This window comes from Urocitellus parryii, chromosome 4 (genome assembly GCF_045843805.1).
Source record: "Urocitellus parryii isolate mUroPar1 chromosome 4, mUroPar1.hap1, whole genome shotgun sequence".
Taxonomy (NCBI): domain Eukaryota; kingdom Metazoa; phylum Chordata; class Mammalia; order Rodentia; family Sciuridae; genus Urocitellus; species Urocitellus parryii.
In genome coordinates this window covers 12944672-12968601 of record NC_135534.1, presented here as the reverse complement: position 1 = coordinate 12968601, position 23930 = coordinate 12944672, and the positions used below count along the sequence as shown (strand labels likewise).

Below are 23930 nucleotides of genomic sequence, written 5' to 3'. Positions count from 1 at the left end.
TTTATTTATTTAATTTCAAATATTCTGATAAAGATACAGAGGATTGAGTTGTCAAGTTCCTGGAGAAAAATGAGAACATGATTCTGAATTTATAAACACACACACAGACACACACACACACACAAATCAGAGTGGGATTCTAAATTGCGTTCTTGAGTTAAAGTAAGAATAGATTTTCTGGAACATTTTTCTCTTGATGGTGGCATTACACCTCCTTAAAAGGTGCACAAGCTGCTGTATCTGTCACGGGAGGGTTTGGTGGCAGAATGAACAGGGCCTGTGAAACACATGAGAATGCCGCAGGTGAGAGATCAAACCACCTCCCTTCCCCACCCACTTATGTCATCTGCAGCGTCCACACCTTCTCTGAATTCCATCCAGAGCAGCCTGGTGGGCTCTCAGGCGTTCCTCAGACCAGGCTGGATCCAGGAGCCTCACCCAGGGATGCTCTGGGCCTGAGATGTGGTGGCTGGGGCTGAGCCTTAGAGTGGATCCATCTTATGCGTGGATGATGGTCCCTGAGGAGTCACCCCTAGCCCAGGTGCTATGGGAAATGCCGGGCTGCTCCTCCAAGCCAGGTTACTGGTGCTGATGACAGTGCACACCCAAATCAGGATCTGCTGCCACAATAAAGCCCCACCGAACCCACACTGGCCCAGGGTGGCAGGAATTATCAGGAAACTCACACTTCTCAGGCCTTAATTAGGCAAAACCCACTATGAGACTTCAGGTGATTTAGCTCCTGTCTCTTCTGTGGGGGTGCTTTTTGTGGTGTGGCCTGGGAGCCTCCAAAGAAGGCAAAGAGGCACAAAGAACAGAAATGAGAACCCCAAGAGCAGTCTCATTAAATTGTTGTTCTCTATTTGTCTGTGAGTTTTGCTGCCCCAGGGCCTTTGTGTAATGAAGCTAATGAGCAGCTGCTGGGTTTTATTTATTTACTTACTTATTTTTTATTTGTTCTTTTTAGTGATACATGACGATAGAACATATTTTGACATATTATACATACATGGAGTACAACTTCCTCTTCTGGTTGTACATGATGTGGAATTACATCGGTTGTGTGTTCATATATGAACATAGGAAAGTTATGCTTGATCCATTCTACTAGCTTTCTATTCCCATTCCCCCTTACTTCCCTCCAATCCTCTTTGTCTAATCCAAAGTACTTCTATTCTTCCCTACTCACCCCGCTTCGCTTATTGTGAGTTAGCATCCCCGTATCAGGGAGAGCATTCAACCTTTGGTTTTGGGGAATTGGCTTATTTCACTTAGATGATACTCTCCACTTCCATCCATTTACCAGCAAATGCCATAATTTCATTCTTCTTTATGGCTGAGTAATATTACGTTGTGTGTATGTACCACATTTTCTTTATCCATTCATTTGTTGAAGGGCACCTAGGTTGCTTCCATAGCTTAGCTCTTGTGAATTGAGTTGCTATAATGTGGCTGTACCACTACAGTATGCTAATTTCAAGTCTTTGGGGTATATGCTGAGGAATGGAATAACTGGGTCAAATGGTGGTTCCATTCTTAGTTTTCTGAGGAATCTCCATACTGCTTTCCAGAGTGGTTGCACCAATTTGTAGTCCCACCAGCTGCTAGGGTTTTACTAGCCACTTTCTTTCTGGAACCCTCAATGTTTAGAGGAAACCCCCGATCAACGTTATGGCTGGATCTGGAGCATCTCCCCAAAGGCTCAAGTATTGAAAGCTTGGTCCTCAGTAGAGCAATATTCACAGGTAGATGTTTTAGGAAGTGATCGGATCCAAGGAGCTCCAACCTTATCAGTGGATTAGTCTACTGATACGTTCATCATTTGAGTGGACTGTAGGGAATGGTGGAAACTACGGGAGGTGAGATCTAGTTGAAGGGAGTAGGTCTTTGAGGGTGTGTCCTTGAAGACAATACCTTGTCCCCAGCCCCTGTCACCACCTTATTCTTTTTAGGACCTCTTTCCTGGTCTCTTCTCTCCATTTCTTGCCTTACTCTCTGTGTGAGTCATTATTTTCTGGGAGAGCAGGAGACGGAATCTACTGCAGGTCTCAAAATGGATAAAGAAGTTTAACCCCTGGAATTTCTTCAGTAGTCTAGGGAAGGTTTCTGTAATTGAGTAAAGAAACAAAATCTGGCATTCTTGGAGGACCGCTCCATTGTGAAGAAGTCTCTGATCTAGACTCAGGATACCCTTGAAGGGGGATAGTCAGACTCCTAAGATCACACCCAATAGTTGAGACTTTTGTGATTCTCTCCCCTTGAGTGTGGGACTTTGGAGAACTGTTTGGATCACAGGGCTATAACCTCATCGGTATATTAATTCACTGATGGATTCCTAATTTGAATGGACTGTTGGGAGATGACAGAAAATGTAAAAGGTGGGACCTGTCAATTCGAGGAGGTGACACTCCTGTAAGGAGGTTAGGAATCAGCTGACTTTGAGTATATCAAAAAGAACATTGCTCTGGATGGATCTTACCTAATCCTGTGAGCCCTTTAGAAGAGACTGAAAGAACTTGAGACATAGGCTGTCCTGCTGTCCTCAGAGAAGTATTTCATATTTCATGTGAAATATGCCACATGAGCATGGAAGAGGGCTAGAAACTTCATATGAGACCATGGGCTCAACCAGCTCCACGAGTACATCCTGGTAAGACCCCAAGGAGAGGACCCAGCTAAGCTGTGTTCAGACTCTTGAGCCTTGAAACTGAGGTAATCAACCTGTGCTGTCTTAAGCCTCCTGGGAGAGCAGAAGACAGAATCCCACCGGCTGCTAGGGTTTTCCTAGCAGGTCTGTGAAGTCAGTCACACAGCAGTAGAAAACTGGTATAGACGCCTTCAAAGGAAGGCCAATACTCACCTCACCGGGGCTGCAGCAGATCACTTTGCATCCAAAAGCAGAGAGGGACACAGCAATGCAGAATTCCAGCACACTCAGAATAAGCACCACACACTCCAGACCCTAAAACAAAGCACAACAAAGGAACACAAGGAACGGAGATGAGAGGGTCCAAGCTTATTTGCCCCAAATCCATTGTAAGTGATAAAAAAAAAAAAGTAGTCAAGATAGACAACCAAGATGGAGAATTTGTCCGGAGCTGGATATGGAGGCTAAAATGTCCTCAGAAGGATATTTGAACATTGGGAATCATGTCAAGAAGGTGGCTGGATTTATCGCCACCGGTAGGATAATGTTCAAGACAATTTTCAAATATTACTAGAGGATCATGGAACCTCATCAGGCTCCCTCAGGAAGCCCTGAGGACCTATAGGAACTGACATCTGCCCTCCTATTTTTTTCTTTAAGTGGACATAATAGTACACACTGATCTGTGTTTTAAAATTAGACAGGAAAAATGGTGCAAACATGCTCATCTCAGTAGCTATTTGATGAGTATGTGCTCTGTCGATATTGCTTTCTACTCGGTTGGCCTCATGCTATGTAGAGGAAGAACAAACAGCAATGAGAGGTGAACCTGATGGCTCAATAAAGGACCGTTGTATTTCTCAGCCACATCCAAATTCCCAAAGTGCCTCACTAATTAATGGAGGTTGCTTTTGCCAAGGTCAGAGCCCTGCGTACTTCCTTCCACCCCGGTATCCCCGGAAAAGAGGAAGCACTTACCATAAAAGTTTTCATGGTCCCACAATGATCTGAAATCTCATTGTAGTTACAGTAATAGTAAAACCTGGTAAAAAGAGTCACATTAAGTGTAGTGATGATCATCCCTGTAGAAGCCAACACCGAGCTGACAATGTTCAGGCCTAGACTGCTTCGGACCTAGGAAGCAATGAAAATCAATTAAACAACCCACAATATCCCCAGATAGATCTCCATCCATCTCTTTCAACCTCCACCTCTTTCCCATCCCATTTCATCCTCTCAATCTTCATCAATAATCTCTTAAATCGACTCTTTTCCCTCAGGACTTTCAATCCTAAATTTTTGCCGAAACAAAAATATGATCTTGTTCTTCCCAAGAATAAATCCTTCATAGATAAAGAACTCAAAACACTTAACACCAAAATCCCAAATAACCCAATCAATAAATGGACTAAGGAACTGAACAGACACTACACAGAAGAAGAAATACAATCGACCAAAAAAATATGGAAAAAACTTTCATCATCTCTACTAATAAGAGAAATGCAAATCAAAACTACTCTGATTTTCTCTCACTCTGGTCAGAATGGCAGTTATCAAGAATACTAGCCACAATAAGTGTTGGCGAGGATGTGGGGGAAAAGGTACACTCATACATTGTTGGTTGGACTGCAAATGCATGCAACCATTTTGGAAAGAAAACTTGGAGTGGAACCACCATTTGACCCAGTTATATGGGTCAAATGGGTTTATAATCAAAGGGCTTAAATTCAGCATACACAGTGACACAGTGACGCAGCCACATCAATGTTCATAGCAGCTCAATTCACAATAGCTAAACTATGGTACCAACCTAGGTGCTCTTCCACAGAAGAATGGATAAATAAAATGTGGTACAAGTGCACAATGGAATATTACTCAGCCTTAAATAAAAACGAAATTATAACATCTGCAGGTAAATGGAAGGAACTAGACAACATCATACTAAGTGAAGTAAACCAATCCCCCAAAACAAAAAGCCAAATGTGTTCTCTGTTAAGTGGATGCTGATCCATATTGGGGGGAGGGGGGCTTGCAGGGGAAGAATGAAGAAACTTTGGATTGTGCAGAGGGGTGTGAGGGGAGGGGTGGGGCTGTGGGGATGAGATGGAGGGTAGAATCAGACAGACATTATTACCATATATATGACTACACGACTGGAGTGACTCTGTATCATGTACAGACAGAGGATGAGAAGTTGTGCTCCATTTGTATACAATGTGTCAAATTGCATTCTACTGTCATCTATAACTAATTAGAACTAATGTTGAAAAAATAGAAGGGAGACCAGTAGAATAGAAACAGGGAACCTGGGGGAGGGAGGGGAGGAAAGGGGAAGGTATTAAGGAATGAAATTGATCAAATTATACTGTTTTATTGGTGTGCATGTATGAATATATCATAAAAATCCCACTGTTATGTATAACTATAATGTGCCAATCAAAGTGGAAAACAAAGATTAAATCCTTCAGATAACTCCTATGGGCACAAGAGATGAACTCTCAATCCCCCAGGAGAGATTTCAAAGTCCCTTATTCTGTTCCTGCGTCCATTTCCTCCCCTGTTCTGCTACAGGTGAGTGACCTCTCCTCATTTCTAACTGCTTCTCAACTCTCATGCCTCTATTCTCATATTATGTCTCTCTTCTGTGTATGCTTTTGTTTGTATTCTCTTCTCATGGAGAAGGTATGGAAGCTTTTTATAGAAATAGAAATTGCTCGGGCAAGTGTGAGGTTTGGTGTGCGTGTCGTGCAAGGTACATTTTAATGGCGGTAGCTGGTGGAGAAGGTAGGAAGGTAGGTGGAGGACATATTTGGAAAGACTGTATTTATTATGCTCCAGAATTTAAAATTTATCCTTGAGCAAAGAAAACTCAAATATGGCCCTTAGCCAGTAAAATGTTTGCTGAGATCTAGACTTTTGCCTTTTACATGCTGACCCAAGAGTTATGTTTTAAATTCACTGCTTCTTATGTAATAGTGCTTGAGGAACTTCCTTTTTTGCAAACTCAAATCCTTCCTGGATACAGTTGGAATACTCATTTTCATCAGTAAGTCAATAAAGATTAGTCCACTCCAATACCTGATGTTGTCATTGTGGGCTGGATCTCAAGCTTCAAGACTTGGATGGCTGAATCCACCTGACATTTCTTTTCTAGAATTCTCTATATCCTATATCGGCATAACAATTTGTGCAGCAACTACTCTGCCAAAATATCTGGTCAATGTCAGTAACTCTATCATCAGCCAATTGTTCGTCCACCATTTTTGAAAGAAAGATCTTTCTAGGTAAAATTCATAATATCTCTTGATGTTTTTAAATCAAAGAAACAAACTTTGCTTTCTGTTCTGGAAGAATGCACATTTGATTAAATCCTTCCCCTTTCCATGCTGAAGTAAAATGAAAAGAAATATTACCATTCCTTTTGTAGTTCTTTTTCCTGCTGCAATTGAAAAGGAGCCTGAAATAATAAACTAGGAATAAGAGGGAAAATGTGGTTAAAAAAACTTTAAAGATATATCAGAAATTATAACTTACTATAACTTATTAATTTATTAAATTTGTGGTATTAAGGGAAAATCACATTAATTGCTACTATTATTTACAATGTTGATAAGGCATTTAATACAATTCAAAATTACTATTGACTTAAACATGGTTAATAGAATGTGAAGAACTGTATTTTCTATAATATGATAGAATGTCTGTTTTCACCTAAAAGTTTTTATCATGTTCAGTGGGGAAATACTAGGGTGTCCTCCTTAAAATTAAAATCAAGATAATGATATGGATTATTATATAATAGTATTCTGAGTACAGTAACCAAAATACTTAGGTGAGAAAATATTTGAATAATTTGTTAGACTTACTCTTATTCACATATGAATATGATTTATATTTGAAACATCCAAAAATATCATCTAAAAACTAATACTAACTATTAAAAGTTCAGTCAGGCACATGGAAAACATTATATATTATATATGTTGTATCAGATATGCTGTGCCAGAAATTATATATGATTTATAAATATTTGTCTATTTGTATGTTAAAAGATAAGACTTAATGAGAAAATGTCATGAAGCATAGCAAAAATTATATATAGCATCTCAGAAGACTAGACTTCAGAAGGAAAGCAAAAGATACACATGAGTAAAACACGACAATGTTCCAAAGGAAACAAAAGCAAGCTTGAATAAATAGACCAAAGTGGGGATAGTGCTCCAAGATTCTCATCAAGACCCACAGCTGTACTAAAGACCTAAAGAGGCTCCAAATAAGAAAAGTGTACAATTGGTCTTTGAACTTGTACCATATAAAGGAGAAAAGGGAGGCACTTTTCAACTGAAATTTGGAAGTAAGGGTGAGAAAATAATTGAAGGTATCAGCAAAAATGTTTCTCCTGACTAAGCAAAGGCTTGTCAGGTGGCAAAACGCCTGCAGTCCTCTGATGACAGATCCTGTAGTTCCCAGTGAACCAATGAACATGCAGAGAAGTCATGAACTGGGTAAGGTGGTTTCCACCCTGGTCTTGCAAAAAAATAAAAAAATAAAAATGAAAGTAGAAGTGGAAAACTAGATTGGTTAGAGTGGTATGTTCTGATTCTAGAACTGGACTGATGCTTTTCAAGTCATGATTCCTATACCAAAAAGATCTTGGGAAACGTCCTTAAATTCCGTAAGTCACGATTGCTTCATCCATGCTATGAAGACAAATCCTCCCTCAGAAGTTGGTGGTGATTACTTGGGACAGGACTGTGCCACTCAGCAGGGAGCCCAGATTTGTGGAAGAGTTTCATAAAAGCTCTTTTGGCCTTGGTATTATTAAATAAAGTGTAGCTCAGCTTCCAAAAGATCTGCATTTGCTCTTCTTCAAATCTGGCACTTCAGCTGTCAACAGGACAGAAAAATTAAAAAGGCAAGTCTCTCACAAAACTCCAAACTCTCTTATTCTCAATTTTATAGATACGTGGATATCCTTTAACACTTGAATATGTTCCCTAGTTCTAACAAAGATGCATTTTAGACAGTTTACCTTTCTCTTGTTGGTAGACGAAAAGATAATTTATACTTAGTTTACACTTTCAATTTGCTAAAAAAACAAACAAAAAAACAAAAAACCCTCTTCTTGAATATGTGGGGTTTTTAGGGAAATATTTCTAAATTTTCTTAAATTCGAATATAAATTGTAGTTACGTTCATTAAACTTGTGAAACAAAACTTATCTAACAGCAACTCAGTTTTCTAAGATGAGTTCGACAGTACAAATTGCCTATCAGTTATGTCTTCTCTTCTTCCTTTCTAACAACACCCTCATTTTGTTTAGACTCCCATGAGATTCAGAGCTGGGTGAACAGATACAGAAGTGATTCTCGATTAGTCCAAGTTAACACTAGCAAGTGCATTATTATTGCCCACAGCTGGTTTAAGAATACACATATAACACATTTGTGAACATGAGATGTGTCAGCCAGACAGATAAATTCTTACCCTACAGGATACCAGCTCTGGAACTGACTAGCCTTTGCACTTTTTGTGGTCCGTCTTTGCTGTCTTTTGCTGTCAATCTTCAATTCGTTCTGATTTGAGTCTGTGGTTACAGGCTGCTATGCTCTATCCTAATAGATACATACTAAATATTTGGTAGATCCAACTTTCCAAGAGTTTTGTATTTTCATTGACACTTTAAATATGAAAAATCTGAGTCATCGCAAGGTAGAATATACCTTTCTGAAAATTCTAGAACTACTAGAGAGAGTTGGGGTAGGATTCCATGCAAAGCCTGACCTTATTAACAACAGTGTTAAGATACCTCCAGTTATTCCAGAAGATATGCTACTCACCATCAGTGACCCCCAAAATGTGTACCCCGAAACTGTAAGTGGTCCATAAATGGACCACTCGAGAGTCATCATTATTATCCCGAAGATGAAGATAATCAGGGCAATTATAATCTGCACAACCTAGAAATGACAAAGAAAGTTTAAAAAGATCATCCACCACCAAAATTGTGACCATGCTATCTCATATCCAAACACTAAGTGACCCTCATTCTCCATCTTTTGATATAGTCTGATGAATTTCCAGATATTCTTATCACTTTTTCTCATCAAGAACTGTGGATATTCTAACTTATCAAAATTATTCCTCCGAATATTTATCATTGACCCATTAATTTCAAGGTTAGAAGGAGCATGCCAAAACCTGCTCAGGGCACTTTTCTGATACTCTTATTGCTTCTTCTACCACCATGGCTGTTCTCTTTGTCACATGCTCAAACAGGAGTCATACAGGACATAGGAAGCAATCATTCTAGCAAGAAGAGGTAACCTGAAGGAAAAAAAAAAACTTAGATGGAGGCAGAGAACAAATGTGGCATTCTCTTGGGATCTGAGGAAAGAATTTGTGTGGGAAACCCACCTTGCCCGTGACTGAGTCACACTCCCCGGCTGGGTGCTGAGGTGCTCAGTCACAGAAATGTGGCAGAGCTTTCCCCACCCTTCTTGGGTTTTAGGATCAGTGTCTTGTGCATGGGTGTGTCTTGCTACAGCCCCATGGGTGAAGCTATGCTCACCTGTTCCTTTGTAATCTAACCCCTTGCCCTGTTCAGGATAGAATCTTCCATGGAAGTGCCTTGTGTGTGTCCCCTTCTCTTACTGTGCCCTTGGGTGTGGCCTACCCAGGTGTCAGTCAACCTGCTGACAGTGGACATCATGAAGATACACTCAGCCCCCTGAAACCTGACCCCTTGCCTCATTTGAACAGCTTCTCCTCAATAAAAGGGGTCATCGCGTGCTCTCGCTCTCTCTCTTCCTGCGGACCCTTAAGGTCAGAGGAGCCGTCACAGCGACCCCAAACAAAAAGGTATTTGTGTCTCTTGTGTGGTTATTTTGCAAAGCCCAGTTAGCCCAGTTCAACTGGAGTAACCCCTGAGCCTTTTAGTCGAGAGAACAGAAACCCGACAAATTTGAGTACAGTAAATAAAAATGAGGAATTGGAGTTCAGTTGCGCAAAAGGTATTAAGAAGGAGTTGAAGAAAATGAAAATAGTATCACAACCTTGGGGATGTAGTGAAGGTAGTGTGTAAAGGGAAATTCATTGCATGTGTGCATGCATAAGAAAAAATGAAAGACCTAAAACCAATCCCCTGAGCTTTCATCTTAGGAAACCAGAAAAAAAAAAGAACAAATTAAGTCCAAAGGAAACAAGAAAAAATAAAAAGCATAAGAGAAATCAATGAAACTGAAAATATGAAACCAATAGCCAAAGGCAACAAAAATAGAAAAACTGTTTTTAAAGATAAATAAAGAACCCAGAAGGAATGTTTTTAAATCAATTTCCTTTTAGCCAGTCGATGAAAGAAATAGGAGAATACCAATTAGAAATATTAGATATGAAATGAAGAATGTTATTGCAGAACCTAGGGAATAAAAAGGTTAATAAAGAAATACTATAAGAAACTCTGTACCCACAAATGAGATAACCTAGATGAAGTGATAAGTCCTCAAGGCATAATGTACCAAAACTTACAATAAGAAATAGCTGATATGAGTAAGCTTATGTCATTAAATAAGATGACTTCATGATTTAAATATTCCAAAACAGAAAGTACCAATTACAGAAGATTTCAATAGCAAATTCTAACAAATTCTTAAAAAAGAAATGATACCAGTTCTCTATAATATCTTCCAGAAAGTGTAAATAGTGGGCATGCATTCTAACTCATTCTATGAGAGAGGGCAATATCATAATAGCAAACCCAGACAGAAATTACCCCAAATAATAAACAAATAAATAAATAAGAAGAAAGAAAACTGAAAGTCAACACTTTTGAAATTCTTACTAAAATATGAATATGGATACTAAAGTCCTCAACAAAACATCATTGAATTGAATCTAAGAAGGTATAAAAAGAACTATCTTCTGTAACAAGTGATATTTATCCCAGGTAGGTAAGTTCAACATTTAAAAATAAATTAATCTTAACTATCACATCAATAAACTGAAGAAAAATCATGTGATCATATCAATCGATGCAGAATAGGCATTAAAAAAAACCTCCTAGTAAATTAGAAATGGGGAGGAACTTCCTCAACTTGCTAAAGAATACCTACAAAAATCCCACAGCTCCCTTCATAGTTAACATAGTTAACAGTGAGAAGCTCAAAGCTTTCCCACCAAGATGAAGGGCAAGGTACTTCTTTCAACACTGTGCTAAAGTCCTACCTAAACTAACATTAAAAAGTAAAGGAAATGGAAGAACTAAATATGTTCATAAATGACATGATGGTCACGTAGAAAAGTCTGAAGGTAAAACAAAACAAAATACTCCTGGAACTAATAAAACTCATAACTGACTATAACAGGGTTTGGAGGATATATGATTCTGAATGTTTGCCTCTAAATGTGACCTGACATTTTTCCCTTAGAGCTTTTATTTGATCCTTGTTTTGTATGTTAAGCATTTTAATTATAATGGGTCTTGAAGAGCCTCTTTTTTCATCTGCTCTATTTGAGGTTCTGAATTCTTCCTGTATCTGAATGTCCATCTCATTCTGAAGGTTTGGAATTTTTTTCTATTATTATTTCCTTGAAGAGTTTATCCATTCCATTAGCTTGCAGCTCAGAGCCCTCAAAATTCCAGTGTTTCTTAAATTGGGTCTTTTCATGTTATCCCAGAGTTCTTACATATTCTTATCATGTTACTTATTTTTTTCCTTTGATACTAGCTGAATATTCAAGGCTGGCCACTTTGTCTTTCAGTTCTGAGATTCTGCCTTCAGCATGGCTTACTCTATCTAAATTAGTAACCTTAAAAATTACATACTTAGGTATTGATTTGGGATTGTGATGTGTAAATCTGAAAAACTTGTACAAAACCTGTAAGGAAAACTATAAAACTCTGATGGAATAGATCAAAGAATTAAATAAACCTGAGAAGATATTCTATTCATTGTTCATAGACAGGAAGACTTAATATTGTCAAGATTTCATTGCTTCCCAACTTTATGTACAGATTCAATGCAATCTAAAAATCCTAATAAGTCATTTTGTAGGTATGAACAAACTGATTCTGAAGTTTATATGGAAAGGTGAAAGACTCAGAATAGCAGATGCAGTATTGATGAAGAATAGAGTAAGAAGGCTAACACTATACAACTTCAGCACATATTAGAAAGCTGCATTTATCAAGACACTGTGGTACTGGAAAAAATAATAGTAAAACAGATCAAGGGAATAGAATAGAAACCTCAGAAACTGGCACATAAACAGCATCAACTGACCTTTGAAAAAGGAAAAAAAAAAAGGTGATACAATGAAGAAAAGATATTACTAGTAAACTAGAAAGCAAAAACTAAATGTAGGCTGATCTTTATCCTTCAATGTAATTAACTCAAAATGACACACATATCTAAATGTAAAACTCAAATCTATAAAATTCCTTAAAAAAATAACATAGACAAAAATCTTGGGTTTGGGAGACTTTTTCTCTACAATGAAAGAGAGAACAGAGAAGCTGAATTTCATCAAAAATAATTTTTTTTTTTTTTGCTCTGCAAAAGGTACTGGAGGTAAGAAAAAATAGCAGAATGAATCAGGCATTATTACCCTATGTATGTCTATGATTACATGCCAGTGTGATTCTACATCATGGATAACCAAAAGAATGAGAAGTTACACTCCATTTATCTATGATGTGTCAAAATGTGTTCTACTCTCATGGATAACTCATTAGAAGAAACATTACAAAAGAAGAAGGAGGAGGAGGATAAGGAGGAGGAGGAGGAAGAGGAGGAGAAGTAGTAGAAGAAGAAGAAACAACATACTATCAAGAGAAGAAAATGCAAGCCAGGGAGACTGGGAGAAGATATTCCCAAAAGACATGGATGACAAAGAATTGTCATAAAAAATATGAACTCTTAGAACAATAAGAATACAAACAACTTGGTTAAAAAAAAGGGGGGGGGGGGCAAAGACTGACACCTCACCAAGAAGGATATAAAGATGGAAGAGTCATGCATGAAGGTGCTCCACGTCACATGTTATTGGTGGGATGCAAATTAAAGCAATGAGGAGATCCCACTAAACACTGTTCTTGGGACCAGCCCAGAGCGCTGACAACACTGAATGCTGGAGGGGAGGCCAAACAGCCGGGAGCTCACCCATTATCCACGTTGTTCACCCACTGTGGCTCCCCGCTGGTTGGAAATGTTCAAAATGGCACAGGCACTTGGAATACAGCTTAACAGTTCCTCTTTAAATTAAGGTCTTCGTTTTCAATATACTTATGCATCCTAGTGAGCTCATTGTTACGCATTTGCACATGCATATGACCTAATTTAGTCAGCTTCTTTGCCCAAACCTCACATTCTTTTCTTCTCATCCCTTCCCCTGGACCCCTTTCTCTACTGGCTGTAGCCTCCCTTCTATTTTCATGAGATCCCCTCATTTTCTTCCCTTTTTTTCTCTCTATTTTCCACATATGAGAGAAAACATATGACCTTTGGTTTTCTAAGTCTAGCTTAGTTCATTGAACATAATGTTCTCTAGTTCCATCAAGTGACATAATTTGGCCCTTCTTTATGCCTAAATAAAACTCCACTCTGTGTGTGTGTGTGTATGCATAATGCAGATTTCTTTCACTTAATACACATTAAGTTTCCTCCATTTTTTTCCCTGGCTCGATAGCTTGTTTCAATTAGCATTGAAAATACTCAATATGTATGTACACACACACACACACACACACACACACACACACACACTTACACCTATTCTTTATCCACTCATCCATTTATGGATACCCCAGTCCCCTGATTGTATTGCTCTAAACATGAGTATGAATGATTCATTATGGTATGCCGACTTTAATGCTTTTGCATAGATCCCAAGGAGTAGAATAGCTGGGTCATATGGTGGTTCCATTCCTAGTCTTTTGAGAAATCTCCATGCTGATTTTTATCTGGTTTTACTAATTAACAGTTCTATAGTCTTTAAGTAAATCCATTTTCCCTACATCCTCACCAGCATTTATTATTATTTGTATTAGTGATAAAGGAATTCAGCAGTTTCTTACAAAACTGAACAAATTCTTACAATATGCTATGATTCGGATTTAGTTTGTCTTCCAAAGATTTGGGTGATGAAAGCTTGGTTTCCAATGTGGTAGAGTTGAGGTGGCAGGACCCTGAAGAGGTGAGGCCTTGTGAAAGGTAATTAGTTCATGTGGAACCATCCATGTAAGGGGTTTTTACTGGACTTGAAGAGAGGGGTAGCTCTCACAAAAGCAAACTGTTATAAATTCAGGTGCGGCATGTACTTGGCCTCCTCTACATATGGCCATTTTTCTTTATCCTCCTCCAAAATGTCTGGATGTAGCCAAGGAACTCTCACTAGAATGTAATACATTTTTCACTTTTCAGCCCCCACAAGGGTAAACCCTATACACTCATTTCTTTTTTAAGTTACCAAGCCTCAGGTATTTTGTTCTAACAACACAAAATGGACTTGAACACCATATACTCCAGCAATTGTGTTCGCTCCAATGAGTTGAACATTTATGACCATTGGAAACCCAGACACAGATATTCATAGCAGCTTTATTGACATTTGCAACCAAAATATCATTTTATAGAAGAATGTGTAAAAAGGAACTGTGGTACATTCAGAAAAAGGAATATTTTCAGTGCTAAATTGAAACAAGCTATCAAGTCATAAAAAAATCATGGAGGAAACAATGTATATTAAGTGAAGGAAATCTACATTAAAAGGCTAAATTATTTAATTTGTCATTTAATTAAATCATTAAATTTAAATTGATATTTAATTCCAGTAGTATGAGTTTTAGAACAAGGCAAACTATAGAGGAATTAAAACAATAGCAGTTTCCAGGGGCTAGAGAGGAAGAAAGAATGAGTACACAGAGCATGGCGGATTTTCAGAAAAGGGAAATTACTTTGACACTATGAAGGTGGATATGTGCATTATATATTTGTCCAAAGAGAGAATCTTAATGTGTATTACAGACTTTGAATTATAATGATCTGTCACTGAAAGTTAATCAATTGTAAAAAATGTACTGGCGGGGGAGATTGATAATGGGAAACTATGCATGTATGGGCACAGAGTGACTATGGGATATATCTGTGTTTTCCTCTCAAGTGTTCTATAAAACTAAAATTCCTGTTTAAAAAGTCTGTTTAAGAATACTTACTAAGCCTGGTGTGGTGGCACACTCCTGTAACCCCAAAACTGAAGCAGAAGGATCACAAGTTCAAAGACAGACTCAGCAAAAGTGAGACACTAAGCCTCACTTTTGAGACCCTGTCTCTAAATAAAATACAAAACAAGGCTGGGGAGTGGATCAGTGCCCCTGAGTTCAATCCTTGATACCCCCCCCAAAAAAAAGAACACCTTTTAATATATTAAGAATAGACATTTTATATGTCAATATAAATAAGCATTTTCCAAAATTGAAAAAAATTGAATAAGGGGGTGGGGGAGAATATAAAGTACAATTAGTTGAGCCCAGCTGAAGTTGGGATAAAAATAAACATCTGTATTCAGCATCCCTTAACCTGCCCTATAGTGGCAATGTTTAAACTCTCCATTTCTTTAGCCACATCCATCTGAGATTCCAGGTAGAAGTGTTTGGAAGATAAAATATTCTTTACCATCTGAGAATCAGGCTAAGGAAAGGAACCAGAGAGACAGATAAAGGGACAAATGGTCTGTCTACTACCAGACAGGCTAGTGGCGAGGACCTCGGCTAGCCCACTAAGCCCTTTCTGCAGCTGTTCTTCCCCTGGGCTGAAATAGAACTCTCCTGGATGACCCACCACCTGGAATGGACCTAAAGTCACCATACTTTAAATGTAGCTGGATCAGAAACATGATGTGACAGAGTACCATAACAATTTTTTCAAATGATTAGACCTGAAAATTAAACACTGAAGACTCTAGGACTGGTGGGTAAACTACAAGGTTCCTGGGATAGTATTGGGCATTGGGTTGATCCGGTGTGAGTTTACACCCCTGGTCTTCTCTCACACAGGGGACTGAACTTACCCCGAGAACCAAGGGTTCACCCTTCAAGAACTTCTTCTGCATCCTTTTCCACACTTGGGAGCGTAGAGCAGTTACCTGCTCCAGGAACTGCAGAGCAGGGCCACCCTCCACGGAGGTCTGTTCCGTTCCTTGCATGGTTATCACGGCAGCAGAAACAGTGCTAGAATAAGAAATTGATTCAGGATAAGGACCTGGGTGGGACTAGAGAGGGGCATGTCAGTGTGAGTCAGCTTTCTCCCTAAGGGGAAATTCTGAACTATATTATGATAGCTATTTAAGAAAGGAAGGCATAAAAAGGAACACATTAAGAGGAGAGAAGGGGAGAAGGAGAAAAGGAGAGAGAGAGAGAGAATCTAAGGACCACGTGATGTCAAGATCCTAGTGTTGAAGATAGGAAAATGTGGAGAGAACCGAGGTAAATATGTTGGACCCCCAAATTAGGAAATTTTCTTCAATTTCATATTTCAAGTGTGATCGAACTGATCTCTATCCATATTTTTCCTATTCCATTGGTTATAGCCACCTCTCCATTGAAGGATCACTTTAATATTAGTAGTTAGCTACCCAGAATCATCAGCATTACCATTTATAGTATCTTATAGTCCCCTTTTTCTTATTGAAACATAGGTACACTCTCCAAACTAGAAGTCTTTCCACTGTCTGTCTTTAGTGAGTGTGTTTTATGGAACCTTGAATTTTGTTCTACAAACTCCAGACTTAGAGGATGGAACTTAAGACTCAGAGTCATGCCCTTGACACCACATTTTAAATCTCTTGTCTTATTATAGTGCCTTAAATCTCGGGGCCGGGGATATGGCTCAAGCAGTAGCGCACTCGCCGGGCGTGAGTGCGGCCGGAGTTCGATCCTCAGCACCACATACAAACAAAGATGTTGTGTCCACTGAAAACTAAAAAATAAATATTAAAAAAATCTCTCTCTCTCTCTCTTTAAAAAAAAAAAATCTTGACTTGCCGATGCATAGTGAAGATCCCCAACCTGTAGGTCCAAGCTGCTAGTTTGTCCCTCAAGTTCAAAGACCCCCAGATTCATTTGCAATCTGCATCTACTTGTGCCTCAGTGAGAGAACATGTTCCTAAAGTTTCAAGGGACACATTAGTTTCGTAAGATCCCGTTCAGCTCCACACAGCTGAAGCAACTGCATGAAGCCTGCAACACTATCCCCAACCAGAGCTTCTTGCCCATCCCACCAGCTCAGACTCATGTGCAGGTGAAAATCTTGACCTTTAAGAGTACTTTGTAAAGCGTTGAGGATGTGGATGCTCCAAAAGTTGTGCAGACAGCCACACAGATACGCAAGAAATGTGAAAACGCAAGGAAATACGGCACTTTCCAAAGAACGCAATAATTTGTCAATAACTGACTCAAAGAAATAGAAATACATGAGTTTCCTGAAAAGGAATTAAATAGACTTAAGGAAATTCAGAGGTACAAAATAATATAGGTAGACAATTTAGACAATTCAATGAAATCAGAAAAACAACTCATGATCTGAACAAAAAACTAAAGATATATATATATATATATATATATATATATATATAATATATATTATATAATCTATTGTATAGATTATATAATCTAGTATATATTAATTATATATTAATCATATATTAATATTATATATGAATATATTATTATATAATATATTATATAACATATAATGTTATTTTATATTTATGTTATATAATATATGTTATAATATATATTATATAAAACAACATATATATATATATATATATTATATATATATATATAAAACAAAGAACCAAACAGAAACTCAAAACTGAAATCTTCAATAAATCAAATTTAAAAATACAAGAGATTTCCATGAAATTCATTTGTAAAAACAAGAGACCCAGAATAGCCAAAGCAATCTTTATCAAGAAGAGTAAAGCAGGAGGCATCACAATACCAAACCTTAAATTATCCTACAGAGCAATAGTAACAAAAACTGCATGGTATTGGTAACCATACAGACATGTAGACCAATGGTACAAACCAGAAGACATAGAGACAAAACCACATAAATGTGATTGTCTCATACTAGAAAAAGGCATCAAAAACATACATTGGAGAAAAGATAGTCTATTTAATAAATGGTGCTGGGAAAAGTGGAAATCCAAATGTAGCAAAATGAAATTAAACTTCTATTTCTCACAAAAATCAACTCAAAGTGGATCAAAGACTTTTGCACTAGAACAGAGATCCTGCACCTAGTAGGCCAAATGTTCCTAATGTCAGCTTAGGACATGACTTCCTTAACAAGACTCTTAAGTGCAAGAAATAAAATCAAGAATCAATAAATGGGATGGATTCAAACTAAAAAGCTTCTCTCAGAAAAGGAAAAACATCTTCACCACATGCTCCTTAGATAGAGCACTAATCACCAGAATATATAGAGAACTCAAAAAACTTAACACCAAAAAAAATAATAATAACCCAATCAATAAATGGGCTATGGAACTGAACAGACACTTCACAGAATAAGAAATACAACCAATCAACAAACATATGAAAAAAATGTTCATTATCTCTAGCAATTAAAGAAATGCAAATCAGAACTACTCTAAGATTTCATTCACTCCAGTCAGAATGGCAATTCTAAAAATTACAAGCAATAATAAGTGTTGACGAGGATGTGGGGGAAAAGATTCATTGATATTGGTGGTGGGACTGCAAATTGGTACAACCACTCAGGAAAGCAGTATAGAAATTCCTCAGAAAACTAAGAATGGAACCACTATTTGACCCAGTTATCCCACTCCTCGCTTTATATCCAAAGGATTGAAAATCAGCTTACTGTAGTGACTCAGCCACATCAATGTTCATAGAAACTCAATTCACAATAGCTAAACTATGGAACTAACCTAGATGTCCTTCAAAAGATGAATGGATAAAAAATGTGGTATATATACACAATGAAATATTACTCAGCCTTAAAGAAGAATAAAATTATGGCATTTGCAGGTAAATGGATGAAACTAGAGAATGTTATGCTAAGTGAAATAAGTCAATCCCCCAAAACCAAAGCCCAGATGCTTTCTCTGTTAAGAGAATGCTAATTCATACTGGGGGGTGGAAGGTAGGAAAGAATGAAGGAGCTTTGGATTGTGCATAGGGCCATGACGGGAGGGGTGTGGCTGTGGGGGTGGGAAGGATGGTGGAATGAGACAGACATTATTACTCTATATACATGTATGAGTACACTACTGGTGTAATCAGTACATGTACAGCCAGAGGAATGAGAAGTTGTGCTCCATGGGTGTACAATGTGTCAAAATACATTCTACTGTCAAAAAAAAATAAATAAATAAAATTAACCACCACCACCCCCAAGTACAACAGATTTCAACAGCAGACTGGATAAAGCAAAATTTTAAACTTTGTAAACTTGAAAACATCTTGGAAAATTAGCTGTAAGGGGGAAAAGAGTGGGGGGAAGCATAAAAATATGTGAAGAAAATCTAAGATACTGGTGGGATACCATTAACAACAAGTTTTTACATTATGGGAGTTCCAGTAGGAGAAGAGACAGAAAGGGATAGAAAGTTCACTTAATAAAATAATTGATGAACAGTTTCCTAGTCCAGGGAGAGAAATGGACATCCAGATCCATGAAGCTCAAAGTTCCCCAAAGAGATTCAAACCAAAGACCTCCTCTCCAGGGCATATTATAAACAAAACATCAAAGTCAGAGACAAAGATAGACTCTTACAACAGCAAAAGAAAAAGCAAGTCAAATCTAAGAGAATCTTGATTACACATCAGTGGATTTCTTGACCAAAAATATCCTGAGGGCCAGAAGAGAAGGGGATGAAAAAGTCAAAGCGCTAAAATAAAGACAGTAACCGCAACTCCAAAATAGTATAACCAGAAAAAACTCTCCATCAAGGAAAATAAAGATTTCCTCAGGTAAGCAAAAATAGGGAACTTATTACCCCCAGACTGATCACACAGGAAGTAGTTAATGGAGCTATTCAAGCAGAAACTAAAGGATAAATACTATCATGAAAATATATGAAGGTATAAAAAAAAAACCACTGGCAGAGGTAGACATATAGTCACATTCAGAACAAACTATCATGGTGGTGCATACATCATTCATATCACCCATATGCTGGGTAAAAATTAAAATGGTCCAAAATAACTATGGTGACGCAAGTTGTAAGGGAACACACAATGTAGAAAAACGTCAATTGTGATATAAAAATATACATCATGGGGAGGAGGGTAAGGTTCTATAGGTCACCCTCTTCTTTAACACACTTCCTTTGTATTACACTATTAATAAATAGTTAAGCATTTTTAAAGTTGTTGATAAGAGAAATTCAGCTGATTCTGTCCACCTTTGTTACCCTAGCCTTATTTTGAACTTCTCTTCTCATTTATGTACTTATTTATTCTGTGGTCCTGGGAAATGAAACCAGTACTGTTCTACCACTGAGCTAGCCCATTCCTTCTTTTTCCTAACACCCCCCTGCCCGAACACATGGGCTTTTTAAACTTTATCTTGAGGCATGGTTTCAGTAAGTTGCTGTGACTGGCCTTGAACTTGCGATCCTGCTGCCTCAGCCTATCTAAGTAGCTGACATTACAGTCACGGGTCCCTCTGCTATCTCTCCTTTTTACTTTTGATATCTCTAATGCATTGGCCTTATTTTAGTTTTTTTCCAAAGCAACAATTTCATTCTTATATTGGGGCATTTCCGCCTGTTGGTCCCATCCATAGGAATTTCCCTATGAATTGCATCTCTGTCTGCTTCATAACAATAAGCAGAACATCCCACCCCAACATTGACCCTTCTCGTAAGTGCACCGACAGTATCACGCAGTCTCTGCCTCCATTCAGACACAGCTCCCCCCGCATATGAGTCACTCAACTTACCTCCCTGTTACACCACAGAAGCAAAAGGGCTATGAAGTAACTAAAGAGGATTCGTTTTAGTCTAGGTGAACGAGTACTTTATTTTATTCTCTTTTATGCAGTGGGGTCTCTGCCTGTGGGGTCTATCTTCAGATAGAGGATTTAGGAAATTTATAAACACCTCTGGTGACTCTTCTGTATTTGAAGCCTCTCTAGTAAGATGGCAGGCTTCCCCAGGACAAAGACGTTATATCAAAACCTGCTTTCAAATGACTTTGATGCTCGGCCAAGACAGGTCAGGCTCTGGACACTGAAGGCTGATACTCTCTATGTCTTTCTAAGAGACTCTGGCCGTGGGAGGAGCTCCTACCTTCATATCACAGAAATCCACATGTCCTGACCCAGGACAAGTCAACTCCCCAAGGACAAAAATGTATGTCTACACTCCAATGATCAATGTCTTCATTTTCAAATATCAAGAAAACCCCAAATGCAGACCCTTGGATAGTATGAACAACATTTCTTCCAGGTTGGGGAAGATCTGACACACACTTTGCCGCATGGCCTGTGACCTCTGGGAGACCATTGGCGGTAACAGTGCACTTACTTGGGCTCCTGGTACAGAGATAGAGACACATGGGCAACTCTTTCATCTCCTATTGGCTATCAAATCCTTGTGGATATGCATGACCACCAACCTTTTGTGTCCTTATTTTTATATTGACACCCCTTATGGGTCACCATCTCCAAGGAGGCATGAAAAGAGTGGTCTAAAGGTCTAGACTCACCTTTGACAAACTTATAAAATATGAGACCCCAAAGGAGGCCTGTGTCTGGATGGGTTTTTTTGTTTTTGTTTTTGTTTTTGAAGAAAATGGTGGTGATATAGAAATGGTGACCTGGGCAGGGAGACAGACTGGACTAGAATCCAGTACAGTCCTAGCCCTTTCATGAACGAGTCTGATTCTGGGCAGGTCATTTCCCCTCTCTAGGTTTCTTTCATCTCTCTAAAAAGAGAGTGCGTTGGGTAGTTTCCCCCAATCTTCTTTGTGATTTCCACAAAGCTAAGAATCTTCTAAGAATTTTGCATCCGCATAGTTCTTCATGAGCAACTTCAGTTTGTGGCCTGGGTGTGCCATGCATGGTGACAAAGACCACTGGAGAACTAAGCCAGGCCACAGACTATGGCAGGACCATTCACTGTAAGTGCATTTGGCTGAGGACTCTGCCTTGACCCCAAGCCCTCTCTCCACCAGATTCTGCAAGTGGCAGATCTTTTCTTTAAATGTCACATTATAAAAATGACAAGTTTGGAGACAGAGAATGAAAACTACAGAAGAATGAGTGTTTTAAAGGTACATAGATTGATTAAGCAAACATTGAAAATATGTGCTTACAGTTTTTTGAAAGTCCAGAAAGTTAGAGAACAAAAATAACTAAAACTACCGACACACACCCAGCTTTAGACTTTAGGAGGTGGTTGACCGTCTTCATCTTGTGCTGCAAACCTACTCCTCCAATGCACCAGATGTACACTTCAAGGTGCACTCAACCCTCCCCGATCCACAGTACCGGTGTGTGCTATGTGACCTGTCTCATTCTTTCTCCTATTCCCAGGAGTCTAAGAACCAGTAACTGAAAGTCCATCAGTCCAAAAGCCCAGGAAGGATGTCCCTGGACCTACCTTCTTCCAGCCTGCAGCATGTGCTGGGTCTGATGGGGTCCAGGCTCCAGGGAAGTGCCTTGATTCTCTGTGAAGCTAGAATCACCTCCTCCCACTTCACACCTGACTCAGATTAAATCTGCACTTTTTTTTTTTTTCTAGTGGCTTCTCTGAATCCGAAAGGCCATGCTGAGAATTTCTGAGAATGACAACTAGTTCCTTTTTTATTGTTCCTAATATGGGAGTGTCTATTATTGTGCAATTTACTGAAAAGCCGTGATCACGGCTTACAGTGTCTTTCATATGAAAATAATAGTGGTGACCATTTGTGGGGGTCAGCGTGAGGACGTGTTGTGTGCCCAACTCTGTTGAAAGGTCTTAATGTACACAAACGAATCTAATGGCCTTTAGAAGCCTTCTGAAGGCCCATTTTCACAATTTCATAGAGCTCCATGTTATTTTCAAACTATACAATTTAAATATGTTATTTGCATGAAATTACACTGTTGGAGATTCATTGTGAAAGTCCACAAAATGGCAACAAGGTATCAGGGCACTATGACGCATACTTTTAACCCCAGCTACTTAGGAGGCAGAGGCAAGAGGATGGAAAGTTAAAGGTCAGCCCGGGCAATTTAGCCAAAGCCTGTCTTGAAATAAAGAGTAAAAAAAGAAAAGAAACAAAAGTTCTGTGATAGAGTTTCCCTGAACTTGGTGGTACACTCAGCTACTTGAGAGGTTGAGGCAGGAAGATAACAAGTTTGAGGACAGCCTCAGCTATTTAGCAATACTGTCTCCAAAAGGAAAAAAAGAAGTGTGGGATGTAGCTCAGTGGTAGAGTGCCCTGGGTTCGATTTCCAGTGCCCACCCCCTAATTAGAACACGTTGGTGGCATAGCAATAATTAATACAACAGCTTTCAAAGTCAAAGAAGAAACTGGAGTAAAAGAAAGAACCTGGTCTTGCTCTTCCACTCTGGGCCTGGAAGGGTGACGTGGCTGGGGCATCGATGGCCTCACTAAGTCTGCCATTTTCAATTTTCAGAGTGTGTTGACTGTAATCTTGCTGCTTATATGCACCTGTGCTTATATCTGGTCCTTGGCATCCAGCCTCCTGGACAGAAATAAAACTGGACTTTTGGGAATATTTTGGAAGTGTGCCAGAATTGGTGAATGAAAGAGTCCATATGTTTTAGTATTCTGTGTAGCGATGGCCTTCAGCATCCTTATCATACAGTAGCTTGGAAAAGTGCCAGAATTCAATTGCCATCAGGCTTCAGTATGAACAAGGACTTATCTGCAGAAAAAAATAGCAAGAATGGTTAACCCTTTTATCTCTGAACATCGAATGAGAGAAATTTCCAAATGGTTTTCTCTATTTTTATGCTATTGGACCAATGTTTTGTATAAATAACTAAGATACAAACATTTGATACACAGAGTTTCATAACCTGTTACAATCAACCTCAGTACTGTGTCTACAATATTACATTCTGTGCAAATGTCATTCTGTTGTGTCTGATATCAGTTTTTAGTAGGGTATCTTTTAAGGCACATAGTAGAAAACAAAATTGGTGAATTACTCAAGTTCCTTTCACTGTGGTGTGGAAAAAATGAGTCTTTATAGAATGACTAGCTTTTCAATTGAGAAAATGGCTCAATTTTGTGTTA

General features: G+C 38.6%; 1 protein-coding gene and 1 pseudogene across 1 annotated transcript; one reads left to right on the top strand and one right to left on the bottom strand.

Moving 5' to 3' along the window:
• Positions 1-22363, bottom strand: LOC113198801 (membrane-spanning 4-domains subfamily A member 4A-like). Its single transcript, XM_026411645.2, has 7 exons — positions 22283-22363; positions 15713-15872; positions 8488-8607; positions 6061-6117; positions 3626-3781; positions 2861-2962; positions 1-277 (listed from the first exon to the last, which is right to left on the bottom strand). The coding sequence occupies exons 1-7, from the start codon at positions 22300-22302 to the stop codon at positions 206-208; spliced, it is 687 nt and encodes a 228-aa protein (XP_026267430.2). The 5' UTR covers positions 22303-22363; the 3' UTR covers positions 1-205.
• Positions 22364-22661: 298 nt separating this feature from the next.
• On the top strand, positions 22662-23499 carry LOC113198782 (protein kish-A-like; annotated as a pseudogene).
• Positions 23500-23930: the final 431 nt, after the last annotated feature.